Consider the following 23,723-nt stretch of genomic DNA (forward strand, 5'->3'; position numbering starts at 1 on the left):
TGCTGCAGACTGAGCTGGTGCAGCACCGGGATTCTGTGGTTGGGAGAGAATTTACCTGATGTCAATACATTCCATTTTGTGTGGGGATAGAAGGGAAGCAGGGAATGAATGCATCCTTATGGGTACCGTGGGGGGCAAAACGGGTCTGGTTCTTTCTGTGTCCGTTCAGATGGGGGGGGGCTGCATGTCAGAGAACTTTCTGTTTCTTGAGGGCTCTCAGGTGTTGATGAAAAGTAAATAATTGGAGGAATTCTGTCACGTTCATTCACCCTGAATAGTGCCCTGTTGTGCACACAGTGCTGTGGTTTTCCACGGGATTTCTCCCTGCCTGGTGCACCCCTGCAGGATGGCAGCACATGGCCCCACCAAGGGCACAATGGATTTTTTTTCTGTGTTGAGTTTGGTCTGTGCCTCGAGGTCTGCCTGTGTTGGGAGCACAGCTGTGCTTTGCGCTGCAGAGGGGCAAGGAGACACTGCTGCCCCCCAGAAATGACAAACTAAGGGCCAAGTGGGGATGGGAAAAGAGAGGCAGCAAAAGGAAGTGGTTTGCCAAACTTCAGATTTCAGGTGGATGTGATTTAAGCCGAGCTTTACCCAATTCCTTTTCTGAGACCAACCTGCTTCCAGCTCGCTGCCCAGTGAAGGGAGTTAAAAATCTTAGTTTTAATCTAAATACAAGGATATTTATGTGAGACTCTCTTGTGCCCAATAAATACACTGCACAACACTCTTACTCTACATATTCATCCTTTTTCTTGCAAGATGTTTCAGCTGTATTCCATTAAGTTTAATTGTGCCAGCAGAGTGCTAGGTAGTAGCTAGAAAAAAAAAAATTAAAGGATGCAGTGAATTGTTTAGGAAAGATCATAATAAATTATGTATATTATTATGGAGGGGTTTTGTTTTCCATCAAACCATGGCACAAATGTCACAAAATTGTGTTAAATATTGGTATGTATCATGTAATTGTGCTGTGAAGGATTGGTCTGTGATGGAAAAAAAACAACTGCTTATTATAAAAGCTTCCAAAACGTTTTTGTGTGGGAAACTAATACTAACATGCCATCCAGCCAAAAGGTATAATGTGAACTTTGGATTTAGTGAGGTTAAAGTTGAGACCACTGAACTTAATATCATGCTCTTCCCAATTTTGAATGGGTACGTTGAACTCTGAAGTGATAGTTCAAATAAATAAATTGGCTTCTGTTTACCACATGGAGGATTCGGATTGGGAAATAAAACATGTTTACTAACAAATATAGTTCCATTTTCTGTGAATTAGCCTGAATATTGCACTGTGGATCCAGAGCCTGTTAGAGGGACAAGATGAGATTCCATTTCCTGCTCAGTGCATGACTGAGAGATGCCTGAGGGTGAGGGAGGTTGAGCGTGGCCATGGATGTGCTTTATTTCCCTTTGTGCTCTGCCTGTGCAGCCTCAGAGATTGGCCTGAAATGAAAGAGCAACAATAAAGCCACATGATCAGTGCACATGTTAACTGTGGAGAAGGGTGTTCACCCAAGGCCTGAGGCACGAGATCCGTGTGGGCAAGTTCATAGTTGACATTTTAGTTGACATTCAATATTTCATGTATCTGATGCAGGTCTTGATACTCGAGTGTAGGTGTATGGTGCACATGGAGGTGATAAGGAAATAGCTGAAAGGCTGCAGCTATTTAAAGAAGTTAGAAGTGTTTCTTTGCCTCTTGGCATTAACTTGTACACCTTCCAGTTTTAGTGTACAGGGCTGCCACAGATCATTTCTGTGGAGGGACATGTTGAAATGACATCTCTAAATTGTGGGTCAGTGGAAGAGAAGCTCTGTGACGAGACTGGGAATGAGGAGAGGTGGGACCTAGAGTATCATGTTCCTTTATTCTCATTGAAGGATTTAAAAACACAAACATCATACCAGTTTTTAATAGTAATGTTGGACCTCCCTTTGAAAGGCCCAAGGTTTGCTCTTGTGGAGCACTTTGGCACAGCTGGGCTTTTAAGGACGAGATGTACCCCACTCCAATCCATCCCTGGGGGTTAATGATCTCCAAACAACCTGTAGCATCTGTGTGCTCACTGAATCCAGGACCTTCTGGCCCTGCTGCTGTGAAGGCAGGTGGTTCAGCAGGACCTCTGAAAGAGCTGGCCAGTGTAGCAGAGTGCTCCCAGGGATCCCTGGAGCTTTGCTCCCGTGAAGCTGTCCTGGAAGCTGCAGGAGTGCAATGCTGCTCTGCTCAGAGAGGGCACAGTTTGTGCTTCTGTGCCTAACAAGAAGTTCTGAGTTCCAGTTCCCAACATAAGGAGTTAATCAGTCATATGGAGCATGAAATGACAAGTTACCAAAGTACTGCTGCCACAGTGTCCTCTAGGTTTGATCACCACAGAGTCACAGAATGGTTTGGGTCGGAAGGGACCTTAAAGATCATCTCATTCCAGCCCCCTTGTCATGGGCAGGGACACCTCCCACAGGTTGCTCCAAGCCCCATCCATTATTCTCACGATCAGATTCTGTTGATCATCACTCCTGATAAGCAGGAGCAGCTACTTCTGGTTGTCTTGTGCAGCTGATCGTTGTCTGAAGCCTGAGAAACGTTGGTCTTAGTGGTTCCTACCTGGGATTCATTTGGGATGCACCACTTTAGGTGGAGACACTTCAGTCAAATTTACACCAACCTTGAACAGATATTTGTATAACCTGTTCCAGGCTTGACTGAGTTGGTGGGTACATGTTAAAAAGAATGTTCCTATGGAAGGGTGCAAAGGAGAACAGGGTTATGCCCTGATATTAAGAAGTAGCATGTGAATCTGTGTAAAACAGTCATGAATTTCATGTCAACTTTCACACCACTCTTACTACAACTCAGAGTGATAAGACCACAAGAACACGTTGCTATTCTTGGAAACAAAAATTTCTTCTGAGGAGACAGTTTCCTGTCTTTGCAGCCAGGGAACCAAAAAAAACCACATTTGACAAGGCTTTTTGCAAATGTTGCTGCGAAAATGGAGGAAAAAGCAATGTTCTCTTATTTCCGTCTCTGGTGCACTTTAATCGCTCGTCATTATTTTGGGAATCATTTGCAACAAAAACAGAGATAAGAATTTGAATTGGAGGATGAAGTACTGTATTTATATTGACTATCAGTATGAGCTGGGAGTGTTGGTTACAGAAGTCAAAGGTAAATGGTTTTGCAGTGGATCATGTTATCTACTGTGTAAACAGAAGACAGAATCAAGCAGCCTTGTCATATATATATATATATTTTGAAAATTCTTGAGTAGTGTTTTCTCAAAGGAACTATACACCATGCATATAAATTGGCTTATTAAGATTATTTTTTCTGATTATTTATAATATAGACTGTAGATGTAGAAATCTGAAGTTTAACTGTGTAAGTAACTCCTGTCTATTTAAGAACACAAGGCTGTCTTGTTCCAACCTTTCTTAAAATGTTTCACACCATCAGTTTAGGCACAGCCTTAACAGCCTGTTGGTGTGCTCGTAATCTACGTTTCAGGCACTTCTTTCATTCAAAACTACCCCAAGAATTCCTCAGCAAAATTATTGGACTGTGTCCTCCCTCATAAGATGCTTTGAAATGTATCTTTTCTCCTGCTCCACTCAGAAAGGTTAGAAAGGAGATAAGATGCATCTTTTAACCAGCTTTTGTTGTCTGCTTGAGCTTTGGGGCTGCGTAAACCCTCGTGCATACCAAGGAAGTTGTGCAAAAAATATCCTGCTGCTCCTGATTGTCGTGGTGTTGGCAGGAACAGGCGCTGCATTGTCGGTCCCTCGCTCGCTGCTCCCAGGGTTTTGATCAACACGGGGGAAATCTGAGCCCAACAAAAGTCAATGAGAGGTTTGTCTTTGATTGTGCAGCGTCCAGGATTGGTCCCCAGCTGTTACAGGCACAGGCAGCATCCTAATGAGGAGAGCACAGCGATCCCTGTGGATTTACAAAGGAAAAAAAACCTCATGCATGCTGTGTGTTTTAATGTGCATTTCCTGCTCTTCCTGGAACTCTTCTTGCTTTATTACAGCTGAGTATTCCCTGAGCTTGGAGTTTTTCATATGTAGCAAATGCTTTTAAAAAAGTTAAGTTAATCCACGGTGTTCACATAAGCGACTTTATACTCTGACAAAAATACCTCAAGTCTTAATAGCAGAAATGCAAAATTTCAGGGGGAATTTCTTCACTGAAAGTGTTCTCAAACATTGGAATAGGCTGCCCAAGGAGGTGATGGAGTCACCATCCCTGGAGGTGTTTAAAGAACTGCTGGCCATGGCAGTAAGTGATGTAGCTGACAAGGTGGAAATCAGTCAAAGGTTGGACTCGATGATCTTGGAGGCCTTTTCCAAACTGATTCTGTGATTTGGTGATCTCTCATGAGATCCCCTAAAAACTGCATTCATTATTGGGTCTTATCCTGTGAGCTGGAATAGATGGAGATGCCCAATCAAAACATGGCCATGGTGGGTTGTTCAGAGCACCCTGTGACATCCTGACTGGGCTGGGCTTGAACAAAGGGAAAAAGGACAGCTGTGGCCAGGTATGGATTGGCTCTGGGCACTGCTGCTGTGTTTTAAACCGTTTAGTACTTCTGAGATTTGGGTAAAATATTTTTTGGGGAAATCTGAAAGTTGGCACGGTACTTGCTTGCCTAAGTCTGCAAAGTAGAGATTAAAAGGTGGCTTGAGGAGGTTGGGTAACGAACACCAGTAAAGCCAAACCTTTCACTTTACTGTGTTTTTGACATGTGCTTCCAACGCTGTGGATATGGGTGAAAAATCTGGAGGAAATCATGGTGTGTGAACCACCAGCATCCTGCTGCTGCAAATGTCACTGGCACACTTGAAGTGTGATTCATTAATTCTGTGTCTTGCTCATAATCTGATTTTTATTTTAATAGAAAGCCTAATTAGGGAGCTGTAGCTTGGGTGTTTGGTTTTGGAGAAAAAAAAATCCAATATTCTGTATTGCATCAACTACTCTAATTTCATCATTGTGTGCTGTTGAAATGTGTTACCATGATAATTTTCCATATGATTTGCTTTAACATTCATCACTTTTCATTTGCTAAATGACCTCTTGTAAAATAACCAATTATTGTTTAAAAAAAATTTCAATTAGAACTTGCAGCTTGAAACCTGAGGAAGGAGTAGTTACCTCGAAGATATTTCTGCTGGGTTTGGGGGTGGGGAGGTGAAGGTAAAGGACATTTGCTGTTTAGGAGGATTGTAAAGGAAATGAGTTTGCGGAAGTTGAAGATAGTGCAGGGTTTGAGGAAACTGGAGGCTTCCTGTATGACTTTGAGCAGATCACTTAACCATGCTGCCTCAGTTTCTTACTCACAAAATAGGGGCAGTGAAGAAATATAGATTCTTTTAGTTGCTGTATATAAAAAAATTGAGTTTTTGGAAAGCAGGAATCATTAAAAAAAAAAAATTATTTGCGAAAGCAGAAGTGCTTTATCTCTCATAGCAAGGGTGTGTATGGGATAACACAACAAGAATTGGGGGTTGTGAGTATATTTAAAAATGATTGAACTAGAAAAGGTACTATTGCACTGCAATCTCCAAAATGTGAAGCACCTGTATTTATCAGACTGTCCCTCAGCATCAGGTCCTCAGTTTCATTATTTAATAATCCTCAGTAATGCCCAGGTTATTTTTCAGTGCTCCATTTGTGCAAAAGAGCTTCTTAAAAAGAAAGAAAAAAAAAGGAAAACGTAGTAAAATCTGAATGAGATGCAGTCATGCTACCTGTACTTCCAGCAGCTTGTAGATTTTATTTTACAGAGAAGCCACATTTGGAAATCACAGAGATGTCTTGTTAAAATTACATTATTTAACTGCAAAGGTTTAAAGATACAAGCTCAGGGCAGTCCTGTTATCTGATAGGCTTTTGTTTCCAAGTTCATCCTTCGGCTCCTCTCTACAATTGTTTTCTGTTAAGTGAACCTGGCATGTTGTTTTCCTGAGGTTTATGGGTCATTGACAGTATTGGGTTTCACACAGACCAGCTGTTCTCAAATCAGGTCCCTTCCTGCACTGTCAGAGTCAGAGCCAGCAAAGCAGGGAGCACTCAGGCAGAGGTTGGTGGAAGCAGGAGAGGCAGCAAGAAGACAGCAGAGTCATTTTACTTCCAGCTTCACTTTACTTAACAACTTTACTGTTAAGACTTTCATGAATTCCATGCTCATTAGCAAAACGTTGAAAAATGTAGTGTTAAATTTACAGCTGTTCCTTGGGACTGTTTTTGTTGCTCCTTGGGACTGTTTTCCTAAACTCTAATTACAAAAGCAAGCCTGAAACAAGGAGAGTTTCAAAGCCCCTGGCAGGAAAGATGCAGCATCTGTCACATGCAGAGTTGAAAGGAAATGGGGATCTACAAAAGGAACCGAAATCAACTCAGAGCCTTTCCCCTCTGCCCCAGCACTTTTACAGCGGTGTCCGGGGTTTTTTTGTGTCATGTTGTGGTGGGGGAGTGTTTGGAGAGGCCTGGCAGGGATCTGAACTGCACCAGGACCACCGAGGTTGGAGGCAGGAGGTCTCTCTGTGGCCATGGCTGTGCTCCCTTCCATGGCACATGTCAGGATTAAAAGCATTTCTGATGCTGCCTCTCTTGTTTGCTGTGAGAATGTTCGTGTATCCAGACACATCAAGCTAAAGAATGCCCCTGTGTTCAACCTTAGGTGAGCATCCCTCCTTAGCAGCCACTGTTTGGACTACAGGTACCAGTATCTAGAGGGTCACCAAGGTGTTCTTCTGTTCTCACAAACAAGTTGGAGGTGGTTGATGTGATTTTTAGGGTAATACAAGTTTATTGGACATGGCATGATAGAGAATTGTAGTTTTGGGGCTTTTTACTGTCGTGTCTGATGGAGCCAAGAAGAGCAGCTCCCAAGTGTCCATCACACACTTGCTCCAGAGACCTGTCCCTGACACAGGAAAATATCAGTTGCTGTAGTGGAAGTTCAGGTTTGTGAGGGAGGGGAGTAACCTGTCCCAGCAGTGGGTTGGGGGCTGCATTAACATTCCTGTCTAAAGCTGTATCTTTGACTTACACAACAATCTTGAGTGAATTTCTTGTCCTGAGGAAAAGCCAGGCATATGGAAGAACAGGTTGCCCAGAGAAGCTGTGGCTGCCCCATCCCTGGAAGTGTCCAAGGCCAGGCTGGACGGGGCTTGGAGCAACCTGGGCTAGTGGAAGGTGTCACTGCCCATGGCAGGGGGTTGGAACAAGGTGGTCTTTGAGGTCTGTTCCAACCCAAACCGTCCTGGGATTCTGTAGAGGGGGTGATATCTGACACACATTCGATTCTTTGATGAAAATCATTGTGTAAGGTCCAAGAACTGTTATTTAAACCAACTGCAGTTAAGAGTCTTGTTCTGAAAGGCGTTCCAGGAGAGAAGTTCCTTGTCATTTGGCTGATATCAAGTATTTAGAACTTCTGTCACACCTCAGTGTGTGAACATGCCCTCGCCCTCAGTGTGATGGAGAGGAGGGTTCTAGGGGGACTCACAGAACTAATACCTCTCAAGAGGAATGAGCAGCTGGCCTTGCACACACAGTCAGTAACTATGAAGAAGAGGGTTTTTTGTTGAGTCTGAATGAAAATCAGGGCAAACATCAGTTGTTAGAATGTGCCAATCAAGGGCTTCTTGGTGAATTCCATGTAGAGAGAAATTTTAATTTAGAGCTAGTGTTCAGTCTGTCACCAAAGAGACACTCTTCAGATAAAAGTGCTTCAGATCTCATGATACGGGAAACCAATAATTATGAGATACAGTGAACAATACAAGGTAGAATTGCTAAAGGGATTAATTAGCCTTAGTCGAACTAACCACTATAATTGATGCAAATATCCATCTGCAGCCTGCTGAGACATTAGATAGTCATCATACACCTGCTGAATTCAGCAGCCTTGCAGAACACAGCTGTCAGAATGATTTCTGGTTGGGGTGGGATTTTTTTTCTTGAGCGTACTTGACGGTTTGTTCTTTTGTTGTTCAAAAACGTCTTCTTTTTTTCTCCTTTTCTAAACAGCACTTCCACGATGGCAGAAAGGCACAACAACACATTGAAACTTGCTGGAAACAACTTGAAGCAGTAAGTGGCAACTTCCTCAAATGTGACATTAAAACATTTTTCTATTGTTTTCATGGAAATGGTTCCAGATATCATATTCGGATAGAGAAGGGTGTAGGGATAAAAGATGCATAAGTGGGAGTTTTAAAACTCTGCTGACTTAAACACACATGAAAAAGTCTGTTTTAATAGTACATTTGGCTTTCTGTGGGATCTGTGTCTATCATGAGTAGCATTTCATTTGATATGACTTGAAAAGTGTGCTAAGCATTGCTGGAACTGCAGAGTCCCTAAGGGTCCTGTTTAGATATTCCACTGAAAGCTGAACAGCTTAATAATGTGTGAATAAATTGAACAGGACCATCTCTTGAGTGAGGTGCTGCTTCTCAAAAGCAAATACATTGGACTCGTCGTTCATGTGATGAATGAAAAGTGAGGCTGTAAATACAGGAGAGGATAAAGAAAGGAGGCATCAGTAACCAAAAGTACTACTTGCACATTTATGAATGTTAGTGACTCCCTTGTACATTATAAAAACAAAGGAGTTAAGTTTTGGAAGAATGATTTCTTCTACGAGAGCGGAAGAGATGGTAATAGGGAAAAATATTGAAATATGAATGATGTTGGTGGCATCAAGCACCCTGAATAATGGAACAAAAAACGTGTCTCTGGTAATTTCATTTTTTGGAGTTCTTTAATATGGAAATGTATTCCAGTGTAAACAAGCGAGTCCCAAAATCAGACAATTGTTACAGCGGATTGGTTTAGGGATGGGTATTGATTTTAGGTAGATTTTGGTGTCTTGTTTCCTTCCCACAATGAAGGCCCTTGTTTTTGCTTTTCAGAGTAAAAGGCGGTTTGAACGTGACTGCAAAGAAGCTGATCGAGCACAGCAGTATTTTGAGAAAATGGATGCTGACATCAACGTGACAAAAGCAGATGTTGAAAAGGTAAGCTGAGGGTGGAGAGGCTGTTTGTAAACACGGATGTGATAGGTTTAGTTCCTCAATCCCAGTGGGAGGATAAACCCTCTGAAGCTTAATACCTTACTTGAGTCGCCTGTACGTTAATTAAAAACAGGGGGATCTCTGCAGAAACCTTTATTTGCATAAAAATTCTAAACAGATACAGTCAGTTTTCTTCAGTAGGTGATATCTGAGTTTAACACATGGCTCTAAAGGAGTTTATGCAAACTCAGTTTTAAGTAACACCCTCGATTCTGTGACAGTCAGGCTTGTGAGGGCTCCCTGAGGGCTGCTTGCAGTTTCCACACATTTTTGTTCCCTCTGTGATCCAGGTAGGACTTAACTTACTGACCTTTGAGCAGCACTTTGAAGATGTTCTGAGGTCATTGGATGTGATGAAGTATTCCCAGAATTGTTTTCATGGTCCTGAGTTTAGAGCAGGACAGCTCTCCCTGTGATGCAGAGTTCTGGAATCCATTCTTGTCACAGATGGCACAAGGCTTTTATTTTCATTTCCCAGTTGCTGTCTGGTTGCAGAGTCATTTGTGGCTTTTTTACATTGATCCCCATGCAGTGAAGCTTTTGAACTGAGCTTAATTTTAAACATCCACTTCTGCTCCAGCATGTCTGTCTGGAAATATTTTCACTTTAATTTGATTCAAAATTGGATGTGTGGAAGGATGCTAAAAGTTTAAAAAGTTTAGAGGATGCTTAAAGTGTAAATTTTGCTGGTCCAGGTCCAGTACCTATAACTTAAGGAAGCAATGGGGATGGAAGGAAGTGTCTTTAAATTGCTTCTCTTTTGGGAGTTACACATCTGCTGAGAAGATGCATTAATGGAGATCAGAAACACCATATTACAATGTGTAAGGACAGTTCTGTCTTCCCTGAGTTTGAGTCAGGTAGGCAAAAAATAGCCAGAACGTTTGAAAAAGTTTAAAAAACCCACAATCACAACAACAACAACAACAAAAAAAAACCATAACCAAAGAGAACAGAGAAAGAAAAAGCTGAAGCTTAAAATATACCAAACATCTTGTTGCAGGGACAGGAAAGGAAAGTGAATTATAGGCAAGAAATCTTTTTCTAGTCCAAGGTGGTCCTTGTAAAATGTAGGTTTTGCTCCTTCAGAGGTCTGCTCCGTTCTATTCTGAGTTGTTTCAACCCTGTGAAGATATCAAATAGACGTTTTCCTTTACATCTGTGGGATCTCACTATCTTTCCAGTATGCTGAGCATCAGGAGATTGCGTGGCAAATAGCATCAAGGATGCTATTAGAAATGAGGACAGTAAATGAAAAACAAGCTCAGGAAATTTCCCCCAAGTGCTATTGCACATCAAAGGACAAAATACCTCTGTGGTCTTGTAATTTGCTTGGCTCTTATTTGTAAATTCACCATGTAGATTTGATCCTTTGTTGCCTTCTGGATTTGCTAGGGCACTTGACAGATGAATGCATGTAAAGATTGTTAAGGATGTAGCACCACATGTGGGTTTTTCTAACAGAGGGGGATCATCTCTGCTTTATCTGTATAAAGTGATTTTATGATACTTCTTTCACAGATAAAATTAGGGCTTGGCCTAGATTTTTTTCCAAAGCTGAGGCCATGTCAAAGGGGTACAAAGACATGACTTACTTTTTGAAATAGAGGGCTGACACTCCTTACTTCTGCATCCCTTTCCAAGGCTGGCCTTTTCTGATCAGAGTGAAAGGTCATATATCAATCTGAGAGTGTTAGGCAAATTCTGGGAAGCAGCCCCTACCCTGCTGCTTCCTCCTTCTCAAGTGAAACAGAGAGGCTTCCCTTCTAAATTTCTCTGGCTTTTTAATATATGAATTTGTAAATTATTTATTGCAAAATGAGGCTCAGTGGTATCTTGAAAGGAGAAAAATCTCTTAGTTATGCGTGTTGGCAGCTCTCAGGAGAAGGCATTACTCCACTTTTCAGGCAGTCAACAGAGTAGATGGAGAAGGAAAAGGTTATCAAAATGAGTGGAATGTGAAATAATATTACTGAACAGAGAGAACAGTGTTTTCCAAGTGCATGTGTTAAACTGGGTTCATCCATGTCAGGCTGTGAATAATGCCCTTTCTTTGCTCCCCTCTGCCCGTGTGACTGGGACGGCTCTTGCATAACTCCCAGTGCAGAATGGGATATTGTTCAACCACTGCTGCTCTCACCGGCTTCTCCAGGGGGATGCAGGAGCTGCTCAGCTCCAAATGAAGCAAGAGGATGATTCCCCTCCTCCTCCTATTGCAGCAGTTCTCATTTCTCTTGCCCCTTATGGCTTGGCTGCTGCACTCCTACTCCCAAAAGCTCCCAGGAATCCATCTGGCCAGGGGAGCAGGAGTTTGGCTGTGTCAGAGCCAGAGCTCTTTGCTTTGGCAGAACAAGGTGCCCCTCAAGCAGCGGGGTCGTTTGCCCTCGTTTCTTCCTCTTGAGATTGACACCTTGGCTGCTTCACCTTCTACCTGCAAATATGAGCAGACACACGAGCTATTTTTTGCATCATGCATTATAGAGTGGATGGCATTAATGGAATTGAAACTCTGCAGTGATCACAATGGCACATGCAACTAGAAGAGAATACAGCTGCAGCTGCCTAATGCTAAGCTGTGTGAGGTTCTGAAATGCTCACATCTCTTCATCTTTCAGTCACTGCAGCCTTTGATAACTGCAGCAGGAAATCCTGTGCCGGGGCTGCCAGCCACCAGCACTTATCCCTTGCCTAAGGGACAACTCTTGTATTATACAGTTTGCTGGCGTTAAGTAACCAGAATAGTGGCAGAGAAACAAATGAAGAGTTACTTTCCCCCTTATTTCTCCAGGACTGTTTGGCAAAGGGCCTCAAGTGGGTGCTTTGAGGCAGGTCTGGATGTGCAGACTGATGATGTACCTGGGTCTGTGCTCCTTCTGTGGGATCAGCCCAGGCTTGATATGCAGAGATAACATCCCTTCTGTGGCCAGGATGGGCTCCATCATCTTGCCAGACAGCAACCTGGTAGCTGATCTCAGAGAGAGAAGAGTGTTTGGCTTTGTTTCCTCTCAGCTCCTATTTTTGGTGGCAGGAACATGAAGCAGAAGCTGTGTTCAGTCTCTGCAATGGGCATGGTCTCTAAGTGTGGAGTAGGGCATAAGATCTCCTTTCCCTGTTTGCCCTGAGCCTCTAAATCACCAGCAGCCAAGGAGATGTTTGTGTGCTCACGAAGTGCAGTTTAACGCCAAGGTTTTGTCAGTTCAGTGTAGCAAAGCTCACTGCCTGGGAAAATATCCTTCTAAATATCCTTCTAAATAAATGGCGCGACGTGCTGATGTTGATTCCGGGAAGCCTCGTAGGTATCACTGAAAGCTTTATTTCATTTGGAGAGCAGTGGGATGTGTGCTTTAGAGCAGTTCTCTTTTGAAAACCACAGTGGAGCTGCTTCAATTTTTTGACCATTTGGGGAAGCAGTCTCTGTTGCCAGCACAGAGCCACTGTACATATAAGGCAGAGCTCTATTGTTTCTGCCTCCTCTTCGGAGATACAGTCACTAAAAAGCTGACATCTTTATGGGGTAACATGGTACCCAGTGGTGCCTTTGCAGACTTGTTGTAATAAAACAAAATTTAAAAATCAGCTGGCTTCTTTAAAGGTTAATTTTTTTTTTTAAAGGTAGGCTTTGCAGAATCTGATTTTAAAGAGGAAGTGACTGAGGCCAAATGTGGGAAGGGTGCAACGTGAATCGCTGACACCACAGACCAAGCTGAGGGACATCTCCAGCTCAGGGCTCTGCTGTGGCCACGTGTGTCACTGAGGTTTACTCAGTCAAGTCTGTCAGCAGTGAACTGCATCATAACCCAAGGCTGTGGGTACCTGCCTTCTGCAGACCTTAACTACTTAATTGGCCTCATTTTTCAGGAGGTGCTAAGTCATCTGCTCTGTGACAGTGGGATTTAATATCCCCTCCCTCTCCTGTGCACATCAAGGCACCCACTGGCACAGTGAACTTACCAGCATTTACCACCATGAACTTACCACCAGAAAAATGTGGTGCCAAGATTTACAGTCATTAATGTGGCAAATACTTAGTGCAGTGAGTAGTCCCAGAGGCTTTGCTTTTCCTGTTCCCTGCTGTGAGGTGCAACCTCTGCACAGCTGAGGTGTGCAAGGCTCAGTCCTGAGGATGGTGCAGGAGGGCCTGGCCTGTGCATTTCTGATTAGAGTGAGACACTGTGTAAGATTTTTCTGTGTTCTCTGCATGGTGATGACTTTTATGTACGTTGAGCAGGTTTCTGCTTCCCATTTGCTCCACAGATGAAAGTGGCTAAAGCTGCTGTGTCTTTGCTTGTGGTGTGGCTCAGATTTCCCATCGATTCAAGTGCTGTTCTTGCTTGGTAACGTGATTTAAGGCATTGGATTCATGCTAACGTTACTTCCCTAGGTTATGCAGACCCCAATATCCTTCCTGAACTGCTTCCTTCCTAACAGATGATGTAGTGTGTGAACGCAGGGAGTCCCTCAGGACAGCAATTTGCATTTCTGGAAGAGTAAGCCTTGTTTACAACCTGCCATCCGTGACTCTCCCTGCACAGCAGCTGTTTCCCTTTTGGAATCATGACTAATTTAAGAGTGTCGATTTCTACTCAATAGAGAGTTAATGACTCCAGCAGGAGTGGATGGAGGACTTAATAAATACCCATGTGTGTCCCACACATACACTGTGTGTGGTGTTAAGAGATCAAAGAGCAGATCATCAGTCAGTTTTACTGCAAGATAAGGAAATCCAACTGAACTTATATTTCCCCTTAGCAGTGCTCCTCTGCAGCAATGCTCCACGTGGCAATTTGACTGAGTTTTGTGACAGTACAACTCTTTTGAGAGGTGAATTGCTAAAAGGAGGGGAGTGTGAAGGGGAGGCTTAAGAGCAACTTCTGACATAAGGATAAGCAGCAGTTTCAATCAGAATTGCAATATAACTGGCATTCTTAGCTAGTGCAAAGCAATTAATTCATGCTGTACAGCTGGAAAGCTCTTTTATAGTCATCCTTTTTCTGTCAAAACATTAGAGCAGATCCTTTCAGCTTTGTAAGAACTAAGGCCTCCGAATTCAGCCAGTTTCGTTTGCCAGCTCTTCAGTGAATCACAGAATACCAGGTTGGAAGGGACCTCAAGGATCATCTGGCCTTCCTTGGCAAAAGCCTGGTCTAGACAAGATGGCCCAGCACCCTTTTCACATGCATTGTAAAAGTGTCCCACGCTGGGGAATCTACCACTTCCCTGGGGACATTATTCCAATGGCTCGTTTTTCTCACTGTGAAAAATTGTCCTCTGGTGTCCAGTGGGGATCTCCCCAGGGGTAACTTGTACCCTTTACCCCTCATCTTTCCCATGTGACTCTTTGTAAAAAGGGAGTTTCTGTCTTCTCTGTAGCCACCCTTTAAATCCTGGAGCATAAAGTACCTAAGCCTTCTTTTCTCAAGGCTGAACAAACGTAGGTCTTTCAGCCTTTCCTCACATGGCAGCTTCCCACTCCTTGGATTGTCTTTGTGGCCCTTCTGGGCCCCTTCCAGTCTGTCCACATTTCTTTTTTTTGTATAGTGGGGACCAAAACTGAACCCAGTACTCCAGGTGTGGCCTGACAGATGCTGAGGTGAGGAAGTGTTGAGAACACCTGCCTTTTCAATGTTGTTGTTGACTAATTCACCTCTCCAAGAGACAAAATTCATGTGCTGTACCTGTAAAGTTGGCCTTCAAGGCAGGCAGATTCATACTGGTAACTTTATTCAACCCTGACTGCCTGTCCAGCATTGGCTGTGTTTGTAAATTCTTTCTTGGAGAGAGATGACTAGAGCTGTGCCCAGTATTCCAAGTATGAGAGAAGCAATCTATTACACAGTCCTGAAATTTCCATTATTTATATTCAAGAAATAATTTCCACTATTTATATTCAATACTCAGCTTTATACACCACAGGATTTAATTGCTTATGTAGCACAACTAAACAGACCTCCAGAAATCATTTAAACATTGTTGGCCACGGCTCCAAATACATCTTTTCTTGTTCCCTCCTCCCTCAGATCCACATAACCTTCCACCCACAAAGATTCTCCTTCTTTTTTATTAAACTAGACCTGCTAGACATCCTTGTGGAACTGCATTTCTTTGAGCTGTGTGGCAAATTCCTGGGTGTTAGCAGGGATTTGCAGTTTGGTCACCCAGGGAGTTGGGATTATTTAGTATTCATGACACGAGCATGGCAGTGCAAGGAGACAAACTTTGGGATTGAAGTTGTTCCCCAGGGCCTTGGAGCAGTGTGCTGAGAGGTGCTTCTCTGGCACAGGGCATGGGGGCACGTGCTGCTCTTCTTAATTAATTTCGTCCATCTTAATTGTTAGGGCTTCGCTGGGGCTGTGTTCCTTTGGGATATCTCTTGCGTTAGTGTGAGTTTCTGAATTTTGGCAGAATTATGTGCAGTGCAACTGCACTAGATAACCATTCCTGAGATGTGGTGATGAGGATTTTCCATCCCCTTTCAGTGGTTTGCTCATTTGTGTATTACATTCAACCAAAGGATTTCAGGGGTCCACAGAGACTCAGATTTTTTTCCCCAAAAAACCCCTAGTGTAAAAAAGAAAGGATTTTTGTCTTTGTTTCTTTCCCTGGCTGTTATTTTGCACCCCCTATTCTACTTTCTTTTTTTTTTTTTTTGCTTTCAGGATAGCAAACTTCAAATCCTTTTTCTGCTTGCCAGTTCAGAGAGACCCGACTGGTTATTGTAAAATAGTAAACAGTGCAGCTTGATTTGGAGGCTATGTAAATCCAGGCCTGCCAGTCCTGGCCCTGTTTTGAAGTCTGTGGCAGGATGCCCACTGTTATTAATGATTCTGCAAACGCTGCCAGTGCTGCTGCTCCCAAGAGGCTCCCTGATGGTGCCCGGTGGTCACAGAGAGGCTGTGGAGGGAGGACCAGAGCCTGAGGCTGAAAAAAATCTGTGAGCAATTGAAAGCATTCCTGAAATTGGTGAAGTGTTTCTGAGTCTGCCTTTATCATTAAGTTATTTTGAAGGGCTTGGGTAGTTGAGAGGTGGGGGCAGGGGTGATTATTTTTTTTTTTTTTTAATGTTTGCGTTTTAGTCTGATCTTGGATTTGCCAAAGACGGATCTATCTTGGCAGGCAGTGGCCTGGCAGTGAAGCATCTCACATGCTGTCTGAGTTTGAAAGAAAAGAGGGGGTGCGGAATGGGAGAAAAGAAAGAAGGAATAAAGTGACACCAAAGTTTTGACTGGAAACTCTGCCATTCTGGACAAGAGCGACTGCTGAGAAGTTGAACTGTTCCACTTAGTGTGGACCAGCTGAATAGCAGCCAAGGTTTTTTTCTGCCCTTTTCAGTTATTCATATCACTCCCACCATAACAGCCCTGAGGAGCTGCATTTTTCGTCTGTGTAAACCCAGAAGACAGTGTGTCTATTGACCCTCTTGCTGTTTCTGGAATGCGTCTCAGAAAATTGTTCTCAGCAAAATCTCCTCATTCTTTTCTGCATTGGAGACCAAAAGGACAGCAAGTGGACATGGTTTAAAAAAATTTCTCCTTTATCACTCTATCACCAGTTGCATTTCATATCAGACAGGGCTTGGGGGGGAGAAGGTATATCTAACACTGTACAAGGATTTGGATTTTAATTCTTTTTAGAGGCAGCATGTAACATGTAGCAGCTTGATAACGCTTTCTCACACCTTCAGGGTTAGCGGTGCCCACCATATTCCCTTTCTCTGTTAAATTTTCCTGCTCAAAGGCATGAAGTATTAGGATTGATTTAATTCAGATTTATGTGTAAAGCTTTACTTGTTCTTCATGTTTGCAATGACTATGGAGATGTTCCTGTGTCTGGAATTCTTTGATCTCGTTCTGCTCTTCAGTGACTGCTGAAGTTTCACCATATTGCTGAACTACAGGGGGTTTCACACAGGTGATGAGCAGGTTCAGACTAAATACAGGTTACTTCAGAGTAAAAGTGTTGCTCGTTTCTTATTTTAAGGGGGAAACAAACACTTCCGTAAGTACTTCAGTCATGAGAAGTTTTAGACCATTGGTGTCCCACCCTGGCATCTGCCTCTCTGGTCTCCTGTTAGAGTCATTTAAACATCTCAAATTAACTTTTGATGAAGTTTGAAATTCTCTGGTTTTTGCAACTCAGGGGTTAAGTAGAAAATTCTGCAGGAAATGTGGTTAAAATAATCTTGAGTAAATATCTTCGTGTTCTTCCTGCTGCCTTAAGAGAGAGATGCCATAGTGGGTGTTGCAGGCTCATATGGCTGTTGAGTTTAGTGTTGTTTTTCACCTATGGTGGGTGCTGTTGAGGCCTGGCTTGGTCTTGTTTGTTTGTTTTTTACTAAAGACAGCAACAGTTCTACTGATTTTTTAAAAAATCAACAGTTAGAAAATTATTACTGCTCTGCAGTTTGCTACTGCCCTGCATTCTCCCCCATCATCTAGCAAGGCTGTCTAAAGAAAAGATAAAAGATTGGTTTTGATTGTATTCTATGGCAGTTTTGTCCAGGTTCTGTGAGAGGAGGTCACACATAAGAAGCCTTTCCTGCTGCTAGTAAGATTTTACCTAGTTCTGTTATCAGAGCTGTGCTTCCTTTACCCACAGCGTTCTCTGAGTTACAGAAAACACTCCCCTGGGGTGACTGTGTTTAAATCTGATTGCCATGGCAGTGGGAACCTGAAGCTTAACCTGTATGCTCACTGCAGTGTTAGTGGTGCTGCAGGTACTGGGCTGTCATTCATTTTTGGGAACATTTTATAAGCATTTTGACATAGGTGACCTTATAGTTTTGTTGCTGCCATGTGAGTTCAGATAAAAACTGCCTTAACAAAACCAGATTTTAGAGAGTAAGGGATGTGTTTGTACACTGTGCATGTTTATTTGGGGACAAAAAGATGTTATAAAGAGATGTTTGGGGTTGGGGGTGTGCAAAATCTGTGTGTCTTTTTACAGCATCAGGCATTTAAAAGCAAACTGCTGCTGTTCTCCCCACAAATCTCTCAGGTTTCCTTTATGCTTTTTGCTTTTTGATGTTGCTGAAAAGTGACCTCATTCTTTCTTTCTTTCTTTCTTTGAAGAAGGGAGGGGATTTTTTTGTTGCATTCAGAGTACCTTGCCTTGAATCTCTTACAACTGAGCAGTCTGGCAGTTTGTAGGAGATCTGGATTGTGGTTTCACATGTGGTGCTGGAAATGTGAGCTCTTGTTCAGTCATCCCTGCCCCGTTCAAGGAGAGAGTGTGTTAACTGAAAGCTGCATCACAGTATCGTTCTCTTATATCTAAAGTTGTGGTCTGGTTTTCCAGAGCTCAATTATTCCAAAGCCTTTCCTTCTGGAAATACTGTTCAGAGAAAATATTTTGCCATTAACTCTAAGAAGCCCCCCCAAGAAAACCTCCTCTGAAGCTGTTTGCATGCACAAGTGAGCAGTAAAGAAGGCCAAACTTTATTTTCTGTAAAGCTCAACTATAAATTACTCCTGAAATAGCTCCTGAGAGTCTCTGCAGCTCCAGGCTACTGCATCCATTACTCTAAATGTGAAACTTAACATCAACTCATTTTTATCACTCAGTGCTTCAGCAGAAATCAGGAGCCTCTAAAATGTTATTCTGTTGATAGTAGAAGTGATGATGTTAGAGTAAGTGACATACTCAAATGAAGTAATACAAAAATTCTGGGCTTTTAAAAAATATTCTTATTTTAAGATCCAAGTACCTCATTGGAAAAATATTTAAGCTGTTAAAAGCTTGCCAAGTGCATTAAATGGCCAGGAGAAACAAAACATCACTAGGGCTCTCACACAAAAATTCTTGGTTTTGGAATGCACCCAATTTTATTTACTCATCTGCTTCCCCCTCTTATTTGGGGCCAGTTAAGATCATTTTGGAAAGTGAGTGTCTACTCCTGTATACATTTAGCTCAGAGTTACTTTGTCGTGTCCAGCCACTGAGTTTGCTCACGACAATGAACTCTGGCTTAATGCTTGCTGGATCTGCCTGGAAATGTGTAATAATGGATTTCTTGTTTTTCTGCTTCAACAATAGAGTCAAGGGACAAATTCCGGAGTTGCACTATTTAAAATCATAAAAAAAAAAAAAAAAAAAGAGAGAGAGAGACAGCTGTATGAGTGGGAGTGGGGCTGGTGTACAGTCAGCTCAAACAATGGGTTGCTCTTAGGTAGATGAGGAGAATGGGCCTCACAAATGGATATTGATCTGCAGCAGCTGGGATGTGAGGAAGGGGTTGGGAGAGGAGCCTGCACCGCTCCTCCAGCTGTCCCACCCTTCCATGGCTGACTTTGTCTTCCTGGTAAATTGGTGTTTGTAGTACAAGGCTACACTGTTTTCCACTCGCATTTAAGGTGGCTGTGTTCGAGTGTGTGGATGGTAAAGTTTAATGAGCTTTATAGCACTTGGCAGGGAAATGATTGATGTGGCTTCTTGGAATTTGATCGCAGCAGGTAAATATTCTGAAGTTTACACTCATCCTTTGCAGGAGTTAGTGGACACTTAAAACTCCTGGGGAACAAGCAAAGTTGAAGGTCTGTCTTCTAGTGGATTGATTCATTTGGTTATAGTCACATTCTTTTCCATTTGATGCTACTGTTTCGTTCCTCTGATGCACTTGGTGCCCAGTATCTCCTCACTCTGCTTGAATTATTTCGGTAGAAGGAATGTGGAGGGGATCTGGGAAATTCCTACAATTGACTGCAAAAGCAATAGCTGAATTGAGGTGAAGTAAATGATGAGGTGAGATGTGCGAGCTTGACAAATTGAGATTTGAAACCCTCTGGCAGAATTTGTTACCTTCCATTTATGATTACTAAAATGTTCCATGATTTGGTATTTCATGGACTTATTGTCAGGAAACTTACTGTCTGCTTGGAACAGTTCAAAGAATAACCCTGATCTGAACTGGTTTTAATGGGATCCCACTTGAAATATGCTACAGTTCTTTGCCATGTCGTGTTCCTGAAACACTCCGAAGTGCTCAAAGTGATTATTTTTTTAATTTAAAATTTAATTTTAATATTAAATTTTTAAATAACCCCCTTGTCTTAAGGGGTTATTCAGAAATTGAGCAGCAGAACTCTGGCCAGGTGAGGGGGAGCTTCAGTGACAGGAGCAGGACAGGGAGTGAAGGCTCAGGGATGTAGGAAGGGAAGAGAAGGAAGAGCCACTGGCAAGGAAGGAAAAGGCATCTAAACCAAACAGATGGGACAGGGAGTTAGGGAATAATATTGGGCAGTGAAACAGATGACAGAAGGCCTTGGAAAGCAGAACTGTAAGGGGAAGAATCTGAAAATATAAAAGGGTCACTCAGGGACAGATTATTCTAGGGAAAGAAGTGAGATTAATTGCCCAGGGCTCTGCTGTGTTGGGTAGCAAAACAAATCATCTGTGTGGGTAAAAATAGGAAGGGAGTCATGTCTCAGCTGCTGCTCAGGCTCCCCATGCCTTGTGAGCTTCATACCAGAGCTGTTGGAGGGAGTGTGGGTAAAGGACTCTGCAGGATACACAGAGTTAAGATGTTTTGCCGTGATTGTGTTGGCCAAGGCATGGGAAATGAGACAAAACTGTGCTGGGTTTTTTCCTCACTTCCCTTTCCCCAGAAAATACTGCTCAGCAACAGGGAAGCAGTTCATTAGAGGAAAGATGGTGCCATCCAGCAGGGCATATGTGGAGCAGGAAGAGTGTGCACAAATGTGCTGAGAAGGTGCCTGTCCGGTGGGCAGGCACAGGGACAAGCTTGTTTTGGTGTTTGATATGTGTGTGATGAAGGTTGTTCATGGAATGCAAAGTAGTTCATGGAAACAGCACCTTGTAACACAAGAAAGGAACAGCAGCACTGCCCACACTGCAGCTCGTGCCTGGGGAGATGAACTCCTTGACAAAACATGATGAAACCAAAAGCTGGAGTGTGCTGAGTCCTGTATCCTGGTGTTCCTGGCTAGTAAGATGAGGAGGACAGCAAATGCAGTTGCCTTCCATGTAGTAAATTATAAATTTCTTTGGGTGTTTCTTCAGGCAAGACAGCAAGCCCAGCTGCGACATCAGATGGCAGAAGACAGCAAAGCAGAATATTCTTCCACCCTACAGAAGTTCAACAGTGAGCAGCACGAGCATTACTACACACACATACCAAACATCTTCCAGGTAAGGGACACTGGCATGGGTCTAGAGTAGCTCATAGTTCTGTGATGAGAACAGATGGTCACGTTGCACATCACCTCAAGTCCCTGACTTTTACTTTTTGCTAATTTTTTGGGTCATTCTTAGCAAATTTTACGTGCAATCTGACACCCCATGAGATGGTAGGATAAATTATTTCGGTTTTTTAGACTAGATATCAAGGGATCAATAATATATGAGGAAGGTGACATTGAGCTGTCATGACAGATTACGAGAGCCTTTGGAATCCTCACAGCCTGGCTCTGTCCAACTCTTGTGCCTGTGCAGCTGGGGATGAGAACATCATTTGCATTGTTGGGGCAGGAGTCAGCTGGGCATCGTTGCATCTCACAGCCCTTTATAACCTGTGCTCAAATCACACTCCACAGATGTTTAAATGTAAGGCACAGTAATTCTGCAGCAGCTGAATGCCAAAGGGTTTAGTGCTGATTATGTCTTAAGGTGCCTAAAGAAAAGGCAGTAGAGGAAGAATAAAAAAAACCATCCCATTTATTGTGACTGGAGACCTGAATTTGTGCTTGGCTGAACGAGCTGAGATTAATGCAGTAGAACAGAAGTTCGAAATGACTGTTCCATTGTAATGGGTCATGAGCATCAAAAGTGGAAAATACAATCTTTTTAAGGGAGGAAATGTCACATGCTTGTCATCAGATGAGAAATAGCTGATATTTGCGTAGCAAACACGCACTTTCCTACCCATTGCTGGAACTTCTGAGCCAAGTGGGCACCTCCTCTTTTGCCCCGTGGTGTTTCAAACCAGTGCCTTGAGATAAGTTATTCCTGGAGTCAAATAGAACATTTTTTTGCAATACATTTGTGTGTAATGGAGGAGCTGGTAAGCACTCCAATGTGTAGCTGGGCGTGTTGAAGTCCTGCTGATGTGCCCTTTTCCCTGTCAGTGCCCCAGTAAGCTCTGGTGCTTTCTTTCAGATTTTGAAATAAGTTTGGGGTTTTTTGTAAAGAATTGGTGTTGCTTGTGGATCAGTCAAAGCAATGGGGATTTTTAAGCTGATGGTGTTCCATAGGATTCCTGCAGTCCAGTGTGTGAAACAGGCTGTTCCTGTTCATGCCCTTCTGTATCCTGTTGTAATTTGTCATAATAGAATTATGCCACATCCAGTTTCCCTTGTTGTAAATGAGGGGCCTGTGGAATAGATGCTCAAGATCTTGGCACTGAATCCACTGAGCAACGAGGAGCATATGTTGGGAAACCCTGGTGTGAACAACACATGATGTATTGTGCATCAATACGTGATGTATTGCATTGTGAACTATACATGATGTCTAGGACTGCTTGTAAACCAAAAATTACCTTCTAGGGAAAAGGAGAAGGGGAGACATCAAAATTTTTACTTCCTTGGGTTCTGCAGTGGAATGAAAATAAGATCTCTCAGAGCATGCACAGAAAATGGATTTTTTGTTGCAGAAATTCTCTTTAAAAGCCTTAGGAGCCAATCCTTACAAGTCCAAAGCTGGGGTTTCGGCAAATCAGCAATTTTTAACATAAAAAGTTAATTGAAAAATTTCCAGTAATAGTAGAAGAGATTACTTTTAGAACATCCTGAACATTTAGAACATTTTGATGTTTGAGGGGACAGCATCACTTGGTGCCTTCCTGAGAACAGCTGTCCTAGTTTGTCCTGAAAAATATATTTAAAACAAAAGTTTTAAAGCAGCTGATGTACCCTGGGGAGGAAAACCGGGTGAAACTGTGAAGTTAATCTTGATGTTTGATCTGAATGAAATGTAACATTTTAGAAAATACAAGAGATGGAGGAGAGGAGGATCGTGAGGATAGGTGAGTCCATGAAAACCTTCGCCGAAGTCGACCGCCAAGTGATCCCCATCATTGGCAAGTGTCTGGATGAGATAACAAAGGCTGCAGAATCAGTGGATCACAAGAATGTGAGTGTTGCGTTGTTTGCCTTGCTGATTGTCGTCTTTAGTGTTGATCTCCTGTATATGGAGAATTAAATCCTGTGTCCAGGCTGCAGCACCAGAGCTTTGCAGTCGGAGAACTAAACCAAAGCACAGCTTCGTGTCCCAAGCTGCTTTGTCTGAGGCAGGATGTGCTCAGATTATTTCCCCAAATCTACTTAATACCCAGAAATGCCTCTACTGCCATGCTTGTTATTTTTAAGATATCATCCTTTTAGGAATATTCTCTCCTTTTGCCGGGATAGTTACTTTTTGAAGTGTTGTAATTGAAAAATAGGCTTCTGCATAGAATAAGATAATGTTGGATAATTTCAAAGTTGGTTTCTATGTCTCATAGTCAGGAAGCAGAGTTTCAGAAATATCTTCATTCCAATTAGTTTTATAATAATGAAAATCTTCAGAGGATTGGCTGCATCAACTATTGCAAACAACTGGCAAAAATCTTCCTGTAAAGCCTTTCTTTGCAGATTAAGGGTTTGCTGGCAACCTGTAAATGAGCAAACCTTGCCTTC

At 42.7% G+C, this 23,723-nt stretch overlaps 1 protein-coding gene across 24 annotated transcripts in view; it reads left to right on the top strand.

The window, feature by feature from the left end:
- The window catches only part of FNBP1 (formin binding protein 1), a 91,531-nt gene that overhangs the window by 41,922 nt on the left and 25,886 nt on the right, over nucleotides 1–23,723 (top strand). For all 24 annotated transcript variants that reach the window (XM_027911684.1, XM_027911680.1, XM_027911681.1 and 21 more), the window contains 4 exons: nucleotides 8,045–8,107; nucleotides 8,932–9,036; nucleotides 21,109–21,237; nucleotides 23,032–23,178. In XM_027911684.1, the coding sequence (XP_027767485.1) occupies nucleotides 8,045–8,107; nucleotides 8,932–9,036; nucleotides 21,109–21,237; nucleotides 23,032–23,178 (444 nt within the window). The remainder of the gene's footprint in view (nucleotides 1–8,044; nucleotides 8,108–8,931; nucleotides 9,037–21,108; nucleotides 21,238–23,031; nucleotides 23,179–23,723) is intronic.

The sequence above is a fragment of the Empidonax traillii genome, unplaced genomic scaffold (genome assembly GCF_003031625.1).
Source record: "Empidonax traillii isolate 1590-97213 ecotype Southwest subspecies unplaced genomic scaffold, ASM303162v1 scaffold34:size3740991, whole genome shotgun sequence".
NCBI classification, from domain to species: domain Eukaryota; kingdom Metazoa; phylum Chordata; class Aves; order Passeriformes; family Tyrannidae; genus Empidonax; species Empidonax traillii.